This window comes from Gymnoscopelus microlampas (genome assembly GCF_963454915.1).
Source record: "Gymnoscopelus microlampas genome assembly, chromosome: 1".
In the NCBI taxonomy this organism is placed as follows: Eukaryota; Metazoa; Chordata; class Actinopteri; order Myctophiformes; family Myctophidae; genus Gymnoscopelus; species Gymnoscopelus microlampas.
Genome location: NC_139962.1, coordinates 56,760,624 through 56,784,106, shown reverse-complemented (window position 1 = coordinate 56,784,106; position 23,483 = coordinate 56,760,624). Strand labels below are relative to the sequence as shown.

Sequence of the window (23,483 nt, the reverse complement as noted above, 5' to 3'; positions counted from 1 at the left end):
GGAATCGAACCCCGCCCGACCCCGTAGTACTATGTGGACTATGGACTGAGACAGCGATTTACACGGGAATGCAATTATTGGTGTGATTACTGTGATTGTGAGATAGCCCACGTCTCCACTGAAGGGGCCATTGAGGAGTGCTTCTTGGAATGTCTTCCAATTACGAGTCACACATGGCGGATCCTTGTTTCAAGCAGTTACATCGGTATTGGAAAGGACGGATATTGATCGAGAGAATTGTAGGGGACAATGCTAGGACAATGCCAGTAATGTCAGGCGCAAAGAGTGCAATCATGCATATGAATTTAACTCACTCACAGAATGGATCCCATGTGCAGTCCATACATAACATTACATACAACAGAATTTTGTTTAGTGCATCCAACAAGTATCAACAAAGAAATACAGATACAGCAAACAGCATTAAACTGTCAGGTCCGTCATAAGTCAAGTCATCATAGTCCTGTTGTCAAATAAATAATAATACAAAATAAATAATACAATACAGTCTGATATTCTGGTGTCAAAGATGGTACAGTTGGAACTGAATCCATACTTAATTCACTGGTATGCTTCCTTCCTTACTAACAGAGTACAGAGGGTGAAAGTGAACAAAACCCTCTCCTCAGCATTAACCACTAATGTTGGTGCTCCCCAGGGTTGTGTAAGCTCAGCTGTATTGTTCACCCTTTATACTGACAGCTGTAGTACTGAGAAATGTATGTCTGAATGTCGCACTGACAAGCCAGACCAATACATTCTAAAGTACTCTGATGATACAGTTTTGATTTCTCTTTTGGATAGTTCCAGTGATCCTGGACTGCACCAACACAGAGTAAATAAGGTGGTGGAATGGAGTGATAACAACGCTCTTATCATTAACACAAAAAAGACAGAAGAGATTGTTTTTGGTGCCCCACTAGAGATACACAGATCCCCTATTACTATTCATAGTGAACAGATCAACCAGGTATGTTCGTATACATACCTAGGAGTAGTAATAGACCACCTTTTGTCATGGAAAGACCAGATTGAATCAGTGGGTAAGAAGACAAAACAAAGAGTCTATTTCCTTCGCCGTCTGAGATCTTTTGGTGCTAGTAGACAGATTCTTCTTTTGTTTTTCACTTCTGTTATTATGAGTGTCCTGCAGTACTGTAGTACCACCTGGTATGGATGTCTGTCTGTAGCTTTAAAGTCACAACTGCTGCAACAAGTGAACATTTGTTCAAAGATTGTTGGACAACCACTTCAGAGGCTCTATACATCTACGTATGATAACAGTATGATAAGGTTGGCAAGGAATATCACTTCAAACACTAGCCATGCTTTGTATGGAGAATATAGGTTGCTGCCTTCAGGAAGGAGATACAGTGTTCCTACATACAATAAGGTCAAACTGAAGAGGTCCTTTGTCCATCAGACGACATTGAGGCTTAATCAGGAGTTATAAGCCAGGGGTAGGCTGAGTGGTGGACATTGCTCTTGTCTTTGCATGTCTTTATGTATGTATTTGTATTTTGTTGTTTTCTTGTGTCATGTCAAATGTGTGTACTGTTATATGTTGCATACATGGCTGTTTCTGGGTCGCAAGACAAATTTCAGTGCAAACTGACAATAAAGTATTATCGTATCGTATTATCGTATCGTATCGTAAACACATCCAAAGGCGATCAGGTGGCACAGTGGTAAGGTCCCTGTCCACCACCACGGAGGTTTTGGGTTCGAATCCACCGTGGTGCATCCGGCTTTGTCGGGCGACCTATGCGAACAAAATTGGCCCGTGTTCGGGCGAGGGAAGCCGGGTGGGGAGGGTGATATTGTTCACTGCACGTACTCCTATACGAGCTGGGGCAGCATCTGTCAAATACATTTTAGGCTTTTAGCAGACGCTCTGAATCCAGAACGATTTACAGTAAGCAAGGACAACACAAGGTAATACATCAAATGTATAGAAATAGTAACTAGAAAAAGTGCTCCTCAGACCACAGGTCTCCGCCAGGTCAGGTAGGTTATTGTGGGCCAGCAATGTTCAGAATTCGCAGGATGGAATACAAACTATCGGACAGAACCATCTTGATCACTTGACTATGGAGATAATGTGTAATGTGAGATAATGTGTAATGTGAGATAACATTTGCATGATGTTTGGACAAAATTTGTAGGAGTAATATAAAAAAGAAAAGTGTTGCAAAAATCGGCCTCCTGGTGGCGCTATAATAGGGCAATGTTAAAAGGGTGGCATTTGTTCTTCAACGTAGTGCGAATGTGCGTGCAAAGTTCCACCGCAATCGGACGCTGCGTTCATGATTTGCGGCAAACAGATCCATCTTGATCACATGACTATAGAGATCATGTGTACCGATTTGCGTGAGATTTGGATAAAATCTGAAGGCTTAATATCAAAGAAAATGTTTTACATAAGTCTGCCTCCTGGTGGCGCTATAAAAGGCAAATGTGAAAAATGCAGGGCAGATGTTTTTCCTTGGCCTCTAGGGAGTGTGCGTGCAAAGTTTCACGCAGATCGGTACAGTTATAGTTAAAAACACAAATCAGCCTGTTATAGCGCCACCATGAGGCTGATTTGAACATTTTCAAGTGGCATTTCTTCCTCGGCCTAATGGGAATATGCGTGTGAAATTTCACGGAAATCGCAGGCTGCGTTCATGATTTGAGGCGTTTTGTTCAAAACGGACCAATCCTGCAAACTTTGGAAGCCAACCTTAGCCAATGAGGATGGAATATGGAAAATCGGACAGATCCGTGTTGATCACATGACTATAGAGATACTGTGTACCGATTTGCATGATGTTTGGATAAAATCTGTGGGAGTAATATTTAAAAAAATAGGTTTTGCACAAATCAGCCTCCTGGTGGCGCTATAACAGGCCCATGTGAACGTTTTGGGGCAGAGGTTCTGAATTGGCATACAGGCAGTGTGTGTGCACAGTTTCGCAGCGACCGGGCCAACGGTGCCGGAGATTAGCTGAGATGTGTGTGTGTGTGTGTGTGTGTGTGTGTGTGTGTGTGTGTGTGTGTGTGTGTGTGTGTGTGTGTGTGTGTGTGTGTGTGTGTGTGTGTGTGTGTACAGTATGTATATTGGTATATTGGGGGGAATGAAGTCCATCAATGCTGTCAAAGTTCTTGGAAAGGAGCTGTTGTTTTCCAGTCTCTTGCATATCCGGAGAGAATGGGATTATGAGTTTGTGTGTGTGTGTGTGTGTGTGTGTGTGTGTGTGTGTGTGTGTGTGTGTGTGTCTGTGTCTGTGTCTGTGTCTGTGTCTGTGTGTGTGTGTGTGTGTGTGTGTGTGTGTGTGTGTGTGTGTGTGTGTGTGCGTGTGCGTGCGTGTGTGCGTGCGTGCGTGCATGCTTGCATATGTATGTGTGCCTGTGTATGGAGGGGTGGGGTTATGAATCCAAATTACCAAATATTCTCTAGAAATTGGTTGCACTATATGACTGTAGCCAACAGAAGACTGTGTGGTGGATATCATCATTTATATAATGCTTGTTACTGAGAGAGAGAAGAGAAAGCAGATATGATATTGTTGCTGTCGGGCAGAAAGCTCTTATCTCCATATTCTAACTTTTTGTTTTTTCATAAATGAATGCCCTACTTGACAATACTAGCCTGGTTCCATACCATAGACCCCGCCCACTCTCTGAGTGGACTGCCTCTTGGTCTGGTGTTGTATATGTGAACCTAGGACCTCTCCGGTACAAAATGTATTGTCCAATGAGAGTCGGAGGTGGGGGTGGGGATCCCTTAGGATTGGTTTAAGGAAATTCGAATCCCCTCCCCCTTGTAATCGCCTACACTCGAGCCAATGTCAGACTGAAGCTCCACGCAGCTTCAGTCTGATAATCAGGCTATGATAATACTACAGTATCAAAAGTATCAAAGTATCAAAAGTACTGCCACTGAACAACATATTAGTTATTAATAGTATATGGTCCCCACAAGTCAATTTGGGGGTTGATAACAAAGACAAAAAATTACTGGAGTACGGTACCGACCTGGAAAAGCGAACATCCACATTGATGAAAATACTGAGGTTCTGGTGGCCAAAAACTGTTTTATTTACATGTTCATTTTAGTCACGTATCTTTCTTTCATCTTACACGTATCTTAAAGGGGAATTTTGGACCACAGTGTTCTTGCTGTGTCATGATGTTATGATATCCTAGGATGAATGGTACAGTAGAAATATGTCATAACTCCATCCCGGGTCCGCCACAGCTAAAAACATGCGCCAATAGGCCTGATAGCTTTTTTTTGAGAGAGAGAGATCTGGCGTTCATAGTGACAGAACACTATGCAACGTGATTGTCTTGAATGCGTCACAAGTCTCGCTAGACGAGATTTCAATCTCGAGATTTCAATCTCGTCTAGCGTGACTTCCGGTGAAAAATGAATGTCTTTGGCGTGCAGTGGCAACCCCTGAATGGACACACACATGCACGCGTGTACACACACACACACACACGCACACGCACACACACACACACACACACACACACACACACACACACACACACACACACACACACACACACACACACACACACACTCCATCAAGCTGTGGCATGAATTCCCTTCCCCTGCAGATGGTAATTGGTGGGTGCATTTCACCATCATACCTAATTGCTCTCGACACGTTTATTTAACCAGCCCTGATTAATTAGCCAAGTAGCCAGGGAGAAGACTGGTGTATTTGTGTTGTGTGTTAGAGTAACATCCCAGCTGTTGCAAGCAGGTCAATCCAGGACTAGCTCAACCTTGGATGCTATATACATTCTTTTACCCCAAGTGTGAAAGTGCCTATAGGTGCATTCTCTGTTTTTTGTGTTCTTGCGAGTTTATATTTGAAAGTTGAGTTGGCAAAAACAGTTGTGTTAAGGCCCCTGCACAGAGAGTCTGATGCAATTTTGTTAAGGTTGTTAATTCTTTAATGCATCCAAAATAATAATGCAAGAATCGAACTGGGTTTGATTGAAAAAACTACAGCTGCTGTTTCACAGCTGTTTCGGAGTATGCGAAGAGGTCAAAGACTGATAGAGAAGTGTGCTGATTTTGTACGTTAAAATCTCAAGGGTCTTGGGTCAAAGTCGCGAGAACACCACTGCTAGGATGGCGAAAGACTGTTGTTTCTACTACAAACGAAAATAACACAACAGTGGGTTATTTGTATGGACACACAGTAAACAAGACTCCATTTGAACCATTACACCTCATGTGGTTAAGTTATTTGAGCCAACCTGCCTGCTGACATTGCCATTCTAGGTCCCTGCGGCTACAAATATCTTCACACCAGGGATCAGGACATTGCACCCAGACAGAACATTTACAAAATGTGTTATTTAGTGAAATATGGGTCATTTGTTAGTTTTGTAACTTTGCAATTATAGTATTACATTGATCTTAGACAATTACTACCTACATTATTACCTACAATTACTGCAGTGGTTTTCTGTAGTTTTAGTTATGTCCGAGTTGTACGTAAGAGTGTTCTTGTAAAAGGCGTATGTCATTGTGTATGTTCTGTGTCTGTCTAGTACGTGACATTTGTGCCGGGCTTCGCATGGCGTTCGTGCTGGGCTTCATGTGACATTCGTGCCCTATTGTCAACAAAGGTAACAGAATTTGCAGAGGGGGTGAATGAGGGTAGAGGCTTAATTGTTATATACAGTACTAGGCCAGAGCACAGAGCCTAGTTGGTTTAACTAAATGTATATATTTTTGACCTCATGAGCTCTGTTCTTCAGACCTTGGTGAGTGAATCATACATTACATGATTTGAAAATATATAAGTATGTCCACAGTCAAACAACCAACCCGTTTGACAAATCATCTTTTTGAACTAACTGAAGCTTTTGCTTACAAATCTGACAGTCAAAACTTTTCTCCCCAGAACGTGGGCAATTGTGCTCACATAGATGCTCACGATGGATTCGAACCCCTAGACTCCACAGTGGTGGTACTTTACACCCTCTGCCACCCTGTATTTTTGGCATTTTCATAAATATTCAATGTTCAAGACACTTACAGCATGCAGGTTCTGCAGGAGAACTAGGCACCTCCATCGCCTAATTTGCTGCATGTTTTCCTTAGTTTGAAATTTTCAATCCCACAATTCAAAGGATATTAGTATACCCACTGCTAGTGATGAGATCATTTCATAATGTATTCACCTCAGTGAAATCATCATGCATGTACAGAACATGCTGTAGGTTAAGAATAGTGTTCTTTGCATGTGGCAAACACAGAATAGCTGAACATACAGTACGACTATGTTACTGAATAGTCAGCATCTTACCATCAAAGCAAACCCCACAATTGCTTGAGGAAACCTTGCTTTGATAGGCCCTATGGGGTGACTGAGGTACAATTTTACATATGTTAAAAACTAAAACAAGATTTTAAAATAAAATGGTATGTTTCAGTGAATTAAAAGTATCTAACCTGAACATCATCCACACCAACAATGTCCTCCAAGGTCCAGCGGACAACATCTGAGCAATCTTTCTGCGAACACACTATGAGTAGAGAATTTAATTTACCCAGCAGCTCAAACTTCAAATAAAAATGTTTTTAGCAGGGTCGCTCAAGGCATTACTTTTCTTGGAATATGACATGTTTGATATTTTGTTATTCATTGAAAGTCCAGTGTTATATCCAAGCGTGGAAGTTCTGTCTGTAGCCTCTCTACCGTCTTCTCTTTCTCTTTGACACCAGGCAAGTCACTAAGAAAGAGATGCTCCATATTCCTGAGCTTGTGCAAGGCGATTAGTCCTTTATCCGTCACATTTCCACAGGACACGATCTCCAAACTGGACAAACTGTCCTGCAGGTTCACAATGGAGCTCAGCCTTTCCAGGCATGTGTCCTCAAGGTACATGCATTTGTTGAACTTGACGTCTTTCAAGTGTTTCAGGCCGTCTAAATAATCGAACCCTCTGTGCATAATGCAGGAGTCCGTGGCATCAATTGCCTCAATAATATGACGGCCCAGAGGGCCACTGGGCAGACGGTTGTAGTCCTGATGGAAGTGTTCCAAGCCTTGGAACCTCACTTTGGCCCCGCACCTCAGGAGCCACTCTGAGGCAGCTCTGTCTGGTCCCACGGATTGGATTCTCTTGTGATCAACCTGGTTGAAGACTGCATTGAGCCATCCCCAGAACTGTCTGCTGCTCACGTTCGTCTGAGACAGTGCAGTCCGTGGAGTATTTGATAAAAGCCTCAGTCTTGGAAGAATTAGACCAGGAATAAGCATTTTAGGTTTGCGTTTACAGAAACAAAATGTAATGAATTTGTTTCAACAGTGGTCAGCGGTGACGTGAACAGAGTGTAATCTAACCTTACCTCCACCATTTAGATTCGGCATCACAACACCTTATATAGGCTGACCGAGCACGTCAACACAAACCGTTGCCGACAAAACAACCATTTTGCGCGCACATCCTGCATGGCTTTTTATGCCGATGCAATGGCATGCTGGCCAACGCTGTGGAAAAATGTGTAAGAGTTTCATGTAATCTTTTGAATTGAATGACTCCAAATAAGAATGTTCTTTCATAATGGGTTAAAAGAAAACTCCCCCAATCCTAAATCCTGTTTCCATCTGCTGTAATGCACTGAATACGAATTGACATTACAGTATGTACGGTACAGGAATCAAACTACATATACAGGAGCATTTTAATTTAAAGTAGCTTTGGGGTGGAAACCTTCATGTCCAAAACCGTTCCTTTTTTGTTATAATTATTTTTTTATTTTATTTTTATAATATAATGAAAATAGCAGCTCTACGAGCTCACAGTGAGCTTGTAGAGCTGCTATTGTCAGTACTTTTGTGCGACACTCTTATGACAAAGTCGTTAATTTATGGAAAAACATTGGATATTTGGAAATACAAGGTTCCGACAGCAACAATAAACGTGTTAGTCTAATAAAAAAAAGCCTTATGTTTAAAATATATAATGTCCCCTTTTGGGCCATATATGGAGCTGACTGATGTGTTTGTGCCTGATGCCAAGACGACACATTGAGGTTAGGCAACACACTCCATATTTGGGCGTAGCTGCATTGGGAACTTATATGGTTATGGCTGAGTCATGGTGACATGAGCGTCACGCTCATGTCACCATGACTCAGCTATAGTCAGAAACTGTTTCTAGTCAGAGGTCCAAACACCCGGTCTCGTTTTAATATAGGATTGCAATTTGACATTCATTACAGTACAAACATTAAATGGTATAAAAGTAAAATAGATTGTAATTTCCCAGAGTGCTGTGCCACACAGGGAGCATTTCACACCTGTCTGACAGCTCTGATGATTATGTTACTGCTGTTACTGTGTGACTTTTTAATCCCACTGAGTGTGCTTGCCTTCGCACGTGTGTGTGTTTGTTTGTTTGTTTGTTTGTTTGTTTGTTTGTTTGTTTGTTTGTTTGTTTGTTTGTTTGTTTGTTTGTTTGTTTGTCAAAGATATTTGTCATCTCCACACCTAAACATGTAAAGTGTGAAGGGCCCTCCACTCCAAACACTAACTCAAGAGGATGGCAGAGTCCCCACCACAACTGAAATGATGACAGAGCGGAACGATATAGTTATAGTCATAGTTAGTTTTACTGCTTGGCAGAGATGGGAAAAGTACTCACATTCTTTACTTAAGTAGAAGTACAGTAAAAAACGACTTTAGGAAATTACTCAAGGTAAAGTAAAAAAGTACAGGCTCTAAAAGGTACTTGTTTGTTGTCATGCATTAAAACTAAAGTAACTAGCCTGTTTTGAAAATGTAAGGAGTACTACTTAAGTCATTCACTGCCAGAGTACTAAATAAATCCACAGAATTTTTCGCTTCAGGACTATCGACACACTGAGTGTCGCAAAAGACGCAGGAGTGTCTCTGCTTTCATCGGGGGGGGGGGGGGGGGGAGCGTGTCACCGCGAACCTCCGCTCTTTAGTCATCGGCTGTTGAGTAGTATACTGTAGCTTGTTCTCGCCAAAAACGCAGAAAAAAACAAAAAAGCAGAGAAAATTGTATTTTTTGAAAAATTAGATAGGACGGGGTAGTGGAAAAATATGTTTGGCTTTAGCGTCCTTTCCCGTGCGGGAGATCTGGGTTTGAATACTGGACATTATATTATGGCCCTTAACCCTGCCTCCTAGCTTACTATAGCGTCTGTATGTGAAGGCATGCACTGTGACTCTTATTTCATTTTCTCATTTACAACAGGGATTATTGTGTCCTCTGGGCTTTCATGTCATTTCTATTTGATTCTCCTCTGGTGGGAAATGACTGCCTCTTATTAGGAAACGGCTCCCAGGGTTTATTTAGTGGCGATTGCCGCAGGACATATCCTTTCTTCTCTGCTCTACGTCGTTGCTCAGAAGATTGTGTTTGAATACAATGCAGCGCACACTCACAGGCCTCTCATGCAGATAATACATTTGATTTCACCCATTTTTTTTATATATGAAAGAATGAGTTGTGTTGCAATTACAGGAAGCCTATTGAAGAAGCTGCTTCTCTTTAGTCAACTGTAAGCCCTCTTCTCTGCCATGCTATTTCACAGTTGGTCAATCATACATTTATAATCAGTTATAAGTCCTCTCGCTGCTTTCATTGTTATGAAAAATATGAAAGTTTATATTCCAGATTAAATGCTGTGGCAGTTCATGAAAAGAGAGGGAGGCAACCTTTGCCACTTTGTCAGGTAGCTGTGGAAAAAAAACGATTGACATATTGGCGAAAAGGTGTGGCAGTAAAAAAAAAAAGAGATTCAATTATTATTTATGCCATTTTAATTGTGTTCTTATTGATTATTGTCTCCGCCAGGAGAGTTTGTTTTCACTTTCCGTGAAACAAGCTAACATTGGTCAAGCCTCACGTGACACGTGACAATACGGTGAAATAGTGTGATCTGATTGGCTAGTGACGTATAACGGCCTATAAATACATGTGTCACTTTGAAAGAGTCTGTGCCTCTTTCAAAGTGAGGTAAGACAGGAATAATCACGAAATGGCTGAGAAATGGCGGATACTGTAACAATTGGATAGGACACTTACACAGACAGGACAGATAGGACACTTACACAGACAGGACGGATAGGACACTTACATAGACAGGACGGATAGGACACTTACATAGACAGGACGGATAGGACACTTATACAGACAGGACGGATAGGACACTTATACAGACAGGACGGATAGGACACTTATACAGACGGATAGGACACTTGTGTCATGTTACTATGACACAGTAACATGTTCTATTTTTTGAACAGAGCCTTCATTCCCAACACAAGTCTGCTGGCGGAGACTTGTGCTCCGAGGAGCACTTTTTCTAGTTTGTTTTCTAGTTTGTTCTTTCTATCAAACATCCTTGCAACGCAAGTCTCTGATTACTTTCCTTTCATAGTTTAGCCTTGAGTTTGTCATTGTCTCCGCCGGATGAGCGATAATAATGGATAAAAAATGTCTGTGGCCAGTTGAAAAGGTAGGGAAAGAATGAGTTTTTGTCGAGAAATGGTATATTCACCATATCATAACATAATATTTGAATAGGGACGCTAATCTCATGTGGTTAACCACTTAAACCCCACTATCCGTATTGTAGGGAAAGCTTTCGTAGAAAACAGCAGATCGACAATGTGTCGCGTTGTGAGCCTGTCGATTGGATATTTTCAGCAAAAGCTTTACCCACAATAGTAGAAAACTGAAAATACACTAGTATCGAGCCCTGAGAGACTCCAGTCAACCATATGCGGTTTCCGTGGTTAATCTAGAGAGCACCTCCTGTCCTAAAGGTCAACTCTGGTCATAAGCACTGATGGATGCTGACTCAGCATGGCACCAGTTTCTGCAAAATGAATTCTAATCATTATTTCTATACTTAAATACATTTGATAATTGTTGTTGTATGTCTTTCTTCTGCGCACCGTGTTTTCTGGGGGAAGCCCTGGGGAGTCTGCTTTGCTTCTCTCTCCCCCCCATTTCTATTAAAGCCTCTATTTGTCAGCCAATTGAAGCACAGCTTCTGTTTGCCCACTCTCCAAGGGCACTCAAGTGTGAACCGAACCAATCAAACTAAACCAACAATGGAAAACTGCCAACTGTTTTTTTCCCCCCCTTCCTCTTCATGGACACTTTTTCTTTTTACCTCCTTTTCCTGAGACCAAAAAGAGATAGAAATTGTCAAATACTAGGAAATAACAGCTCAAACTCACAGTGGCATAAGTGGAGTTCGAAACCCTTATGTTATTTTTGTCAGGGTTCGGTGTGCTGGGGGGTTCCTATTTTCGCTATTTGTCGCCCGAAGAAGCACATTGGGCTTATGTGGTTAAGAACCCCCCCCCCCTCTTTTATTTTATTTTATTATAAATTAAACCCTGCACTCAAGCATATTTGATTGCTTATTATGCCAGATGACTCTATTAATTTACCTGCTTAGCTTTAAAGGTTGAAAGGAAATACATTTCCATTTGACCTAATTGAGAAGAGATAACCCAGAGCAGCCAGTGCATACTTTCCATTTTCTATGTTAAAGTGTAGCACAGCTAATATAGAGCTTAATGATGGTTTGCTCTGCTTAGAGAGCCCATGGTCTTTTCCCTTAAAGCCATGCCTCTTTCCCAGTATCGGAAAGTATCATTGACATTTACTCAAGTACTGCATTTAAGTGCAATTTTGAGGTACTTCTGCTTTACATGAGTGTTTAATAAAATAAAAAAAAGAAGTATACTTTATACGTCTCAAAGGCAAATATTGCCTCCACTTCAATTATTTGAAAAATGTAGTTACTATACTTAAAGACCTATTTTATACTTCGGCTATTCGAAAATAGCCAATCCACAACCTCACAATTTGTTGCGACGCAAGCTTCTGGGTCTGCTAGGAGCTTGTATAGATATTTTGAGCTTTTACCCAGGTAAAACGTTTAATTTAGGCCTCTTTACTTGTAACTGAGTCTTTCTACATTGTGGTATTGAAACTTCTACTTACATAAAACAAAAATATATACATAGGCCTATATCCTATTAAGACCTGGAACGCATCTGTTTTTAGAATTGAGCTAAAAAGCATTATTTTACACTTTGGCAATTCAAAAATAGCAGATATACAAGCTCATAGCGCGGCACCGAGTGCCGCGCTATAAGCTTGTATATCTGCTATTTTAGAAAAAAATAGAAAATGTGTGCAAATCTTTGAATATATATTTTTTAAAGCGAACATTTGTAACTCAAATCTTTGCTTCTGTGGGGTCCTTGGAACAAAATATGAGAATATGAGAATATTGAGATGGGGGTCCGTGGTCAAATACATATAATGCTGTTGTCCTTGACATGAAAAAGTTTGAGAACCACTGACATAGAAACATAAAAAACATTAAAAAAAAAAGTTTTAGAAGACATTTGCAGAATCGGAACCTCAGGCCTATATATATATATATATATATATATATATATATATATATATATATAGTACTTCTTCCACCACTGCTACTTCCTGCAGGTTCAGTTCTGAGCAGTACATTATTAGTCGTGGTCCAGCTCCCCTTCTCGTCTTATCAGCCAAGGGAGATTAGCAGCACATCAAATAAATGAGATTGTTTCCCCAAGAGGCTGGACTTCACATTGCATCAGCAGTAGGAGCTCAGTCCACCACTCATAACTACAGAAACTTTGTTGTCGGGCAGAAACCTCGTATCTCCACGTTTACATTTGTTTTTGTTTGTTTTTCCTGATGTATACAGGACTGTGACAGAAATCTAATTCATAACAGTTTGTGTAAAAGGGAAAAACAGGTACATTGTGTCATTGTATTCTATAGCCTTGCTCTTTCCACTCGGCTACGTGTTGAGATTGTCAACCTGTAAACAAAGACCCCAAACCCACAGGAGAGAGGACAATAAACACTCTCTTTAATTGATTTCCGTTGACCTGACAACCAGTGTTCATCCTACAATAGATTGGAAGGCTGTCATTCAGGCTCATGGCCATTGGACGAACATTCAGTAAGTCATCCTGCTTTTCTGCATTGTGTGAGTTAGCGTGAAATTAGGGCTGTAACTATTTTACACGGTATATCAATTAATCCTTTAAGCCCTATTTACTTAATCGCACAAGAGTGTGGTGAAAAAATTGTGAAACTATTTTCTTTTGGCTTTTTTAATACCACCGCGCTTTGACTCCTCTGGTGTGCTATCCTCTTAGAACAATGACATTTATCCCATTTAGACCGGGAACGCATCTGTGTCATTTTAAGATGTATTTGGGCTATTAAAAAAATAAATAGCTATAAAAAAATAGGTTGTAGATCTGCTATTTTAAAAAAAAGTGACATTGTGTGCAAATCTTTGAACGTATACATTTTTAACTAAAATCTTTGGTTCTGGGGGTCTCTGGAACAAAATATTTTGAGATGGGGGCGGGGGGGTCCGCGGACAAACACATATCATTTTGGGAGGTCCTTGACATTAGTTTGACACAAGTTGAGAACCACTGATATTACAGAAACCTACGTTTTTTTCAAAAAACTGTTAGGATTTAGAAGACATTCGTAGAATCCCCAGAAGGGAAGATTTGAGTTACAAATGTTCGCTTTAAAAAACATAGATTTGCACACATTTTCACAATTTTTCAAAAATAGCAGATCTACAAGCTTGTAGATCTGCTATTTTTGAATAGCCAAAGAAACCAAAAAATGACACACACAGATGCGTACCCGGTCTTAATGGGTTAAACAAGTGACGCACTCAGAGTGACGAGAGTGAGTTAGTTTATTTCATTTCTCCATGTCTTTACAAGAAAGGACCAACGTTTAGGCTATCCAGCCTTCGTCACTGATTTTGCCTACAATGACGTGCCCAGGGATCGATGACTAATCGATTATTTTATGAAATGATTGATTATTGATTATTTTGTATAATCGATTACATTGGAATAGTTTGAAATTGGTCTAATAATGTTTCTAGAGCAAAATATACGTACACAACAAGTGCACGCACGCACGCACGCACGCACGCACGCACGCACGCACGCACGCACGCACGCACGCACGCACGCACGCACGCACGCACGCACGCACGCACACACACACACACACACACACACACACACACACACACACACACACACACACACACACACACACACACACACACACACACACACACACGTCCCAGCTGTGGGTTGTTGCAATTAAGACAACAATATAGGCTGTGTGTACAACTGTAGTCCCAATCGGGTTCCCATGGTGACATATACCCGTTTCCTGTTCCGGTTCATTTTCCCATATCGTTTAGTTTGAAATTGGTCTAATAATGTTTCTAGAGCAAAATATACGTACACAACAAGTGCACGCACGCACGCACGCACGCACACACACACACACACACACACACACACACACACACACACACACACACACACACACACACACACACACACACACACACACACACACACACACACACACACACACACACACACACACGTCCCAGCTGTGGGTTGTTGCAATTAAGACAACAATTAAGACAACAATATAGGCTGTGTGTACAACTGTAGTCCCAATCGGGTTCCCATGGTGACATATACCCGTTTCCTGTTCCGGTTCATTTTCCCATATCGTTTAATTTGATTGGCTCGGCAGCAGATTTGAACGGTAAACAGACATAAAGGTGTCATTGGTTTTTCAAACAAACACGGCAGTGGGACACTTAACTAGAGCAGGAAACGGGGTACGGTACGGTATGCCACCTTCTGGAAACCTGGAACAACAGTTATGTACTGAGCCTATTAATGAGGTGATGTACAATATACCTCCCGCGTGAGACATTTCTACTGCTACTGCTCATCCCCGCCGGTCCAGGCAAGATAATGCGCTTATGAGCTTCAGGCAGTACTACTTGTTTACCAGTGTCCTACCTGACAACAGGGTCTAAATGTATCAATAGAAGAGTAGGGACAACACATCCGACTATGGCAGATTTACTAGTTATATTGAATCAAACTGTTGTATCCTTGATATGGGCATGTCATCGTAAAAGGCACAGTGACATATTGTGAGCTTCTAAATCCGGGGCCGCCAGTCAGTGTATAGAGTTTAAGTTGTTAATATAGTCTACCATAGTACAGACAGGACTGACACGTTCTGGATTGCAGCTTAAACAAGATACAGTGGTCTTACTAACACAACCTGGGGAATGCTAAATAGTAAGTATTAGGTAGTTAGGCCTATAGATTATTTTATTTTTTTATATATTTGCTGACATCTTCAGACTGCCGTTTTGTCTTTATCATTATCACACAGGACCAGGGAGACAGAATATTCAGTTTCCTCACTTTAAAATATGTCATTGGTTGATGTTTTCTACTATGGGGGCTTCAAAACTGTCAATTGTGTTATGGACACTTCTCTATTGTGAAATGGCAGCCAAAGATGAATCCTTTCAAAGCATTTGCATTATATGTCACACAACATCCTTTTAACAGCTAATAAAAAGCCTGCAGCATTCTACACTGTCATTAATCAGGTTTTGTTAAGGAGATGTGATGTGAGTGAACACAAGCATTATCTGTCCTGGTTGATTTTTTATTAGGAATAACCCCTTGAGATGTAGCATCTAGTTTTCGAGGGGGTTCTAAACACAATGATACAATGTATACACATTTGGGGGGGGAAAAAACATTAGACAACAAAACAAAACAAAATAAAACAACTACAACAACCAAATCAACCAAACAAATATAAAATGACGAAACAAGTAAACAAACAAGATAACTGATACAATAATAATATAAAACTAAACAATTAAACAACAGAACACAAGTCAGAGTATTTACAATCCAGGTAAGCATAAAGAATAAAGAATGAATCCTTAATTCAAGAGCAGAAATATCAATGTCATAAATTTCAGTATACAGTATCTTAAGGGTGCGTTCGGAAATACAGCACTGAGTGCACTGGCCAATACAAACTAATAGGCGAGTGTGCTCCGGTGCGCAATTTCCGAACGCACCCTTAGAGTAATGATTCATGGTTAAGTGCTATTCTAAGTTAAATTATAAATATATATATTATGTATTGAACGTATGGTTTATGACCAGGTATGGTAAAGTGTGAAATTCAGCTAGTTAATGTAGCATCTTATTTGTATGTTGGCAGATACAAGTAAAATATTTGTGCCAACTTCTTCTGCGAAGTCAGAGTAAGTAAGAAAGAAAGAAAGACATAAAGAAAGACAGGAAAAAAAGAAAGCAAGACATCCCAACATTAGGCATCCTATTTTATACTTTATCGTATTATGTTGTATATTGATACATTATCCTTGATGAAGTCAAGTGTCAAATATTAACTGTGGTTGGTACTGGGCAGCTCCCATCGACCACCAGTACAATACTGTGGTTGTATTGGGTGAATGTTGCTGTAAAAAAAAACACTTGAGTGAACCCTCTCTGATGAACAAACTATGGACAAGAGCTTTGAAAACAGCTCAATTTGTTGTTTTGTGCTGGCCCATTGTGATAGATAGACAATGAGTCAAGCCTCAACAAATGATTTTTTTTTCTAGCTATTGCTCTGTTGTGTGGCAATTAATGCAACTGCAATCTCCATCTTCAAACTGTTCCAAAACAATAAGTTCACACAGAACACCAACAGTTTGGGGCTGTATCGATTAAGAGTATTAAGAAAATTGTGTGACTCGGGGAGAACTGTTCATCCGTACCCATACTGTTGGTGTGTCAACAAATAAAACATTTAAAAGTAGCAGGACAATTGTTAGTAATCAGAATTTTAAATGACGTTTCTGCAACTCATCGCCAAGAAATGTTACAATACACAAATACACTCAGAGAATGACAAATCAATCCCTATTCAATGGCTCGAAACTTTTTGACATTTAACAGAGAGAGAGAGAGAGAGCGACACAGAGAGAGAAAAAAGTACAGGTCTGGTTTGTTTTGTTTTGTGCCTCCTCCTACATGCAATGACATTTTACCATAGGTCAGCACATTTCCAATAAAAATGTTTTCACCATCATTTCCATGCTCTTAAAATGTCAGCATAGCTTCATTGAGTAACACTATGTGGATTTGGTTTAAACTAAATGGGACAATTATTTTTTTCTGCATTCAAGTGTAGCTGTTCACGTGGTAGTTACAAAATAAAAATTGCAGTATGGGACAAATGTAAATGTCAAAGACACTGCTACACAGTACACAGAGTAGGCAGAATTATTTACTGTTTCTCCATCTTTATGCTCTGTCTTATTGCATTGCATGTTGTGCTGTATAATTCCAAAGGAAAAGTATGGAAACTAGAAAAAGTGCTCCTCGGAGCACAGGTCTCCGCCAGGTCAGGTAGGTTATTGTGGCCACCTGGTGGCGCTATAATAGGCCAATGTGAAAAGGGTGCCATTTCTTCCTTGGGCTAGTGGGAATGTGCGTGCAAGTTTTCACGGAAATCGCACGCTGTGTTCATGATTCGAGCCATTTTGTTCAAAACGGACCAATCCTGCAAACTTTGGAAGCCAATCTTAGCCAATCTGGATGGAATATGAAATATCGGACAGATCCGTCTTGATCACATGACTATAGAGATACTGTGTACCGATTTGCGTGATGTTTGGATAAAATCTGTAGGAGTAAATGGGTTTTGCACAAATCGGCCTCCTTGTGGCCCTATAACAGGCCCATGTGAAAAATTTGGGGCAGAGGTTCTGAATTGGCATCCAGGGAGTGTGTGTGCACAGTTTCGCAGCGACCGGGCCAACGGTGCCGGAGATTAGCTGCTAACACACGGACAGGACAGGACACACGGATGGACGGACAGACGGACAGGGGGTAAAACATACTCTCTTGCCATGCCTTTCGGCCTGGCGGAGACAATAACACTCCAAGAGGGAAAGAATGGTGCTCATGTTGCAAGGAATAATGTTGAATTCACACAGTCAGTCTATGACATCATACATGTCTGTAAGCCAAAATTACAATCACCTCACATGCTATAGTTGATGTATTAATAGTTGTTGATATATTTAGACTTAAGTGAAATTCTGCCACTGTATTTACCCAGCCATTCTTATTATAGGAGCATAATGACAGTCTGTTATGTTATTTTGTATCACAGACATTATTTGTTCCCAAGGTCATTTGTTGGTGGTGTATACTTGACTGTGTGGGAAATGTTCTGTGGTGATTCACTGCACTTGAAGCTTTTAGCTATAGCGACCCATGACTTGTGTTGGTTTAACTTCCACCACTGACATTAGCTCTTATGTAAAGCCTGAAGTGATGTGGTTAGAAATATGAATTATGCTCAGATGGAACGAGAGAGAGAGAGAGAGAGAGAGAGAGAGAGAGAGAGAGAGAGAGAGAGAGAGAGAGAGAGAGAGAGAGAGAGAGAGAGAGAGACCTTTACTAATACTGCAGGGGAAATTCAATAGCAGTCCAAGTTCGTGTTGTGACATTTATGTCTTGATTTGTGTTCGCTGAAGCTGTGCTGCCAATTAGCATGAGGTAGCATGGTCCTCTCTCCGTTTCCTCACAGTCTCCTCTTCCATGGCACAATGTTTATTCTGTCTGGATTGACCCCACTATGGCCAAAGCAGCCCATTTCAACCCCATAGCCTCTCCCACTGGGTGTAACATGTCATAATGGATCACAATTTCTTGACGTGTGTGTGTGTGTGTGTGTGTGTGTGTGTGTGTGTGTGTGTGTGTGTGTGTGTGTGTGTGTGTGTGTGTGTGTGTGTGTGTGTGTGTGTGTGTGTGCGCGCGCGTGTGCGTGTGTGTGTGTGCACTCACTCTGCCTTTTAGCAGGGATTCCCACACTTTTCCATGCCAAGGACCCCCAAATTGCCATAGCCCCTGGCTGCAGCGCTCTGTTGCGAAATGGCTTTAAAAAAAATGAGACTAGAAAGAAAACTGCTAAAATAACCAATTCACAAGCTAATTATCATTATTATTATTATTATTGTCATCATAATTATTATTATAATTATATTTGTTTGTTTGTTTGTTTGTTTTTTTCTCCTTCCCATGCATATGTCCCCCTGGCAGCCCTGGGGGCCCTGGCCCCCACTTTGAAAAGCACTGGCCTATAGAATATGGGGACAAGAGGGACGGTACTGAGGCGTTTCTAAGTCTGCATGTGTCTCATACAGTCCCCTCTGCTGTTCATTTGCATCGTTCTCATCCATGTGTGTGCGCACACTAATCCTTTATTCAATTTACCAAATTACCTTTTCAGCTTGATTGGATTCGGCCGTAGGCCTACAGGTCTTAGCTGGGTGGATTTAAAATGTTAGTTTTTTTTTTATTATCTCTATTACATGTAGCCTATACCTTCTCTGTTTCTCTTTGACAGATTATTTCCAAATGTGCTCTGAATAAATATGAAGTAAAGTATACAGTATACTATATACGTTATGTCAATATGTACATAGAAAAATACATTCAAAAGATGAATTGTAATACATCGTAGCTGTCTGGCGGAAACCCCATTTCATTCATCTTTTTGTTGTTCTAATAAACTAGATTTTCAGGCCGCTACGAGGCGTCTAAGAGCACCTACCAAGTTTGGAGCGTTTAGCATGCTGGGAACTGTAATTATGGCTGTTTAAAGCCCAGCCAATAGGAAAGCAGAGGGGGTGGGGCTTAAGCAATTGCAGCCTGTCCCTATTGGCCGTCTAAGAGCACCTACCAAGTTTGGGCCGTTTAGCATGCTGGGAGCTGGAGTTGTGGCTGTTTAAACCCCTGGCAATAGGAACACAGAGGGGGCGGCGCAATGGTGCGCCTGGTGTGGCTATTCTGATGGCAGACCCCTGATCAGTGTTGGTGCCAAGTAAATATCAAATGTTAGTCTTTTAGTCTTTTAGACTTAGTCTCAGTCAACAAAATTAACACTGGCTTATTGTAAGTTGCCCTTATAGGAGTGTCTGCTAAATACATACATTGTAATTGTAATTATGACTAAGTAATAACTACATTAGATCAGATAGATATACTGTATATGGAAATCTCTGTATATGTCTGCCTCTGTCCCTTTTAACACAGAATTGCATATCTCCGCCAGACTGGGTGGCCTACCCAGGGCTCTGTAAGAAGCAGAATGTGATAATGCAGGGATGATGTGTGGCATTGCGCAACTCTACTAAGCATAGGCGTATTATGTACAGCTGTGATATCGGAGAGTATGTTTGGTTTGTAAAGCGACATTGAGTATCTAGAAAAGCGCTATATCAGACCAAACTGGATTTATGAAGAACCGCCACTCCTTCTCTAATATACGTCGCTTTTAACATTATTCTCTCCCCTGCATCCACTGAGACAGCAGAGGTGGTTGTCTCTTTGGATGCAGAGAAAGCGTTCGATAGGTTGGAGTGGGGGTATCTATTCGAGGTCCTTAAAAGGTATCGTATGGGCTCTAAATTTATATCCTGGATAAAGCTTCTATATTCTTCACCTAAGGCATCACTGAATACGAACGGCACAAGGTCCCAATACTTCTCACTCAGCAGAGGCACACGCCAGGGCTGCAACCTGTCCCCTATGCTCTTCGCCGCGGCGGTGGAAACGCTATCTATGGCGCTTAAATCTGCCAACTTCACTCAAGGGATTTATAGAGGGGGCTCAGAACACATTCTTTCGTTATATGCAGACGATTTATTATTATTTATATCTGATCCGTTAACCGTTATTCCCCAGACAGTAGAACTATTGAACAGATTTGGATCTTTCTCAGGTTATAAATTGAACCTCTCAAAGAGTGAATGCTTCCCAATAAACAGCTTGGCCCTTCAAATCCCAGAAACGTGCCTCCCTTTCAAAATGTCTAAAAACTATTTCAAATATTTAGGTGTGAATATCTGTAGACACTTATCAGACCTCTACAAAAATAATTTCCCACCTCTAATGGACAAGCTTAAATCGGATTTGGAAAGGTGGAATAGCTTACATATAACCCTTGCCGGGAGAGTAAACTGCATCAAAATGAATGTGCTCCCACGCTTTCTGTATCTTTTTCAAAGCCTGCCAGTCTTTTTACCCAAATCCTTCTTCGGAACAGTAGATAAACTAATTTCATCCTTTTTATGGAAAGGTAAAATTCCTAGGATAAGGAAGGAGTTTTTACAGAGACATAGCTCTGAAGGTGGACTATCTCTACCTAATCTCAGAAACTATTATTGGGCAGCCAATATACACAAAATGATACTCTGGATACAGGATCCTACACTGACCTGGTGCGACCTTGAAGCTAAAACATGTCCTACCACCTCATTTCTAGCCTTACTTACATCTAAATTACCTATTCAACCTAAAACATTCTCAACTAATCCAATTGTGGTCTCCACCTTAAGAATCTGGTCTCAATTCAGAGTTGCCCTAGGACTCAGAGGAATGTCTAACCATAGCCCTATTCTGAACAACCACCTTTTCTCCCCATCCAAAAATGATGCAGCCTTTTCTTTGTGCCAGAGATCAGGCCTTGTTAAGTTAAGGGATCTTTATATAGACAATATATTCTGTAGCTTCAGCGAACTGTGTGAAAAGTTTAACCTCCCAAATTCTCATCTGTTCCGATATTTCCAGGTTCGAAACTTTGTGAAAAATAATAACTCCTCCTTTCCAAATGCTATCCCCAACTCTTTAATTGACACAGTTTTGGACATCTCCATGAGGGGGAAAGGTTTAATGTCAAAGGTTTACACCTCAATTTGTACTCATACAGTTATTTCTTTGGACAAAATTAAAACAGATTGGCAACATGAACTGGGCAGGGTTATAGATGATGATCTTTGGGAGGAGGCTTTAATGAGAGTGAATGACAGTACATCATGTGCTAGGCTGAACCTAATACAATTTAAAGTGGTGCACCGTATTTATTTTACTAATTTTAAACTTTCTAAAATATACCCAAGTATCACAGATTCCTGTAACAGATGCCATATGTCCCCAGCAAATATGACACACATGTTTTGGTCTTGTCCCCGCCTACAAGGCTACTGGACTGCCATTTTTAAACATCTTGCTGAAGCCTGGAACATAGAGTTGTCACCGGGTGCAGAGATGGCGGTGTTTGGAATTTGCCCAGATCACCAACATATCGGAAGGGGTATAAAGCAGAATATTGCCTTTATATCTTTAATAGCAAGAAGAAGGATACTACTGGAGTGGAAGTCACCACTGGCCCCTAAAGCATCTGTATGGCTTAAAGACCTCATGATGTACCTAAATTTGGAGAAAATAAAATTTAATCTGAGAGGATCACCGGGCAAATTCGATCAGGTTTGGGGCCCTATGATTAAATATATAACTAAATTAAAGACGTTACAGGACAGATAAAGCAAACACTGCCATCGACACGTTGACAAGCTCTAGGTTAATACATGTTAAAGGAAGAAAATAATAGATTGCTATGTTTCTTTTCTTGGACACACTCCATATGTACCATGGGGAGGGCTAGGAGGGGTAGTGAGGGAAATAATACATATGAATTGACTATTTTCTTTTCTGTATTTTTTATTATTTATTTTTTTATTATTTTGTTTTGAGTTAAGTGTATGTTACATGTCTGAATGTTGTATGTGGGATTGGGGTGGGGGGTAGATGTAAGGGCACAAGGGAAAAAAAAAAAAAACTACTTTTGACATCCTATGGCAACTGTTTTTCCTATGTACTATTTGCTGGTCAAAAGCAATAAATAAACATTTAAAAAAAAAAGAAAAGCGCTATATAAAGTGCATGTATTATTATGATAGCAGTAATGTTTGAGTAACGAGCACAAACACTAAAGTGGTTGAATAAATGTGTCGATAAATGTAACTGTTTGTCATAGCAGCATTGGATGGCATGAATTATATTTCACGTGGCAATATTACATAATATTCTTCTTCGCAGCCATTTGTGGCCCTATCTTTGCACATGCCTGATGATTAGACTGAATATATTATCAGTGGATGAGGGGCTGGTGTTGAAATGACAAATCCAATATCCCTTTTCTCTTTTATTTGACAGTCACTGTGCCATGGTGATGGAAGCTTCAAGGCTGCGGTGCTGGTGGGAAGGTTCGTCTTTGGAACATTATTTCCTACTAAGCTATTATTCACTTGAGTTAAGCATTGAACCATTTGGATTTGCGCATTGGCCAGATCTGTTTACATTCACAGGGAATGAAAACTGTGTCGTGAATGGTCACAAAAGACAGCTTTCTGGGGAAGTACATACAGTACAACATACAGGCCAAGCCAGAGTTCTTTACCAGGCTTTACTCCTCATGAAATGAGAAAAGGCTGGGAAGGCAGTTAAAGGCTAGGCATTGCCCACTATGCATTTTCTTTTCAATAATAGGTGAATAGCAACTGTTATGTGTTAAACATTTTCTTCATCATCCTCGAGTGCTTTTATCAAATGGAGTGTTTTTGTCAACACACCACATTTTTGCTCTACATGATTCAATTATCACATAAC

General features: G+C 40.6%; 1 protein-coding gene across 1 annotated transcript in view; it reads right to left on the bottom strand.

The window, feature by feature from the left end:
* Positions 1–6,653: 6,653 nt before the first annotated feature.
* Positions 6,654–23,483, bottom strand: part of LOC311044116 (ATP synthase subunit s, mitochondrial-like) — a gene marked incomplete at both ends in the record, with an annotated part of 44,104 nt that continues 27,274 nt past the window's right edge. The window contains one exon of the mRNA XM_084055536.1: positions 6,654–7,245. Within this exon, the coding sequence (XP_083911662.1) occupies positions 6,654–7,245 (592 nt within the window). The remainder of the gene's footprint in view (positions 7,246–23,483) is intronic.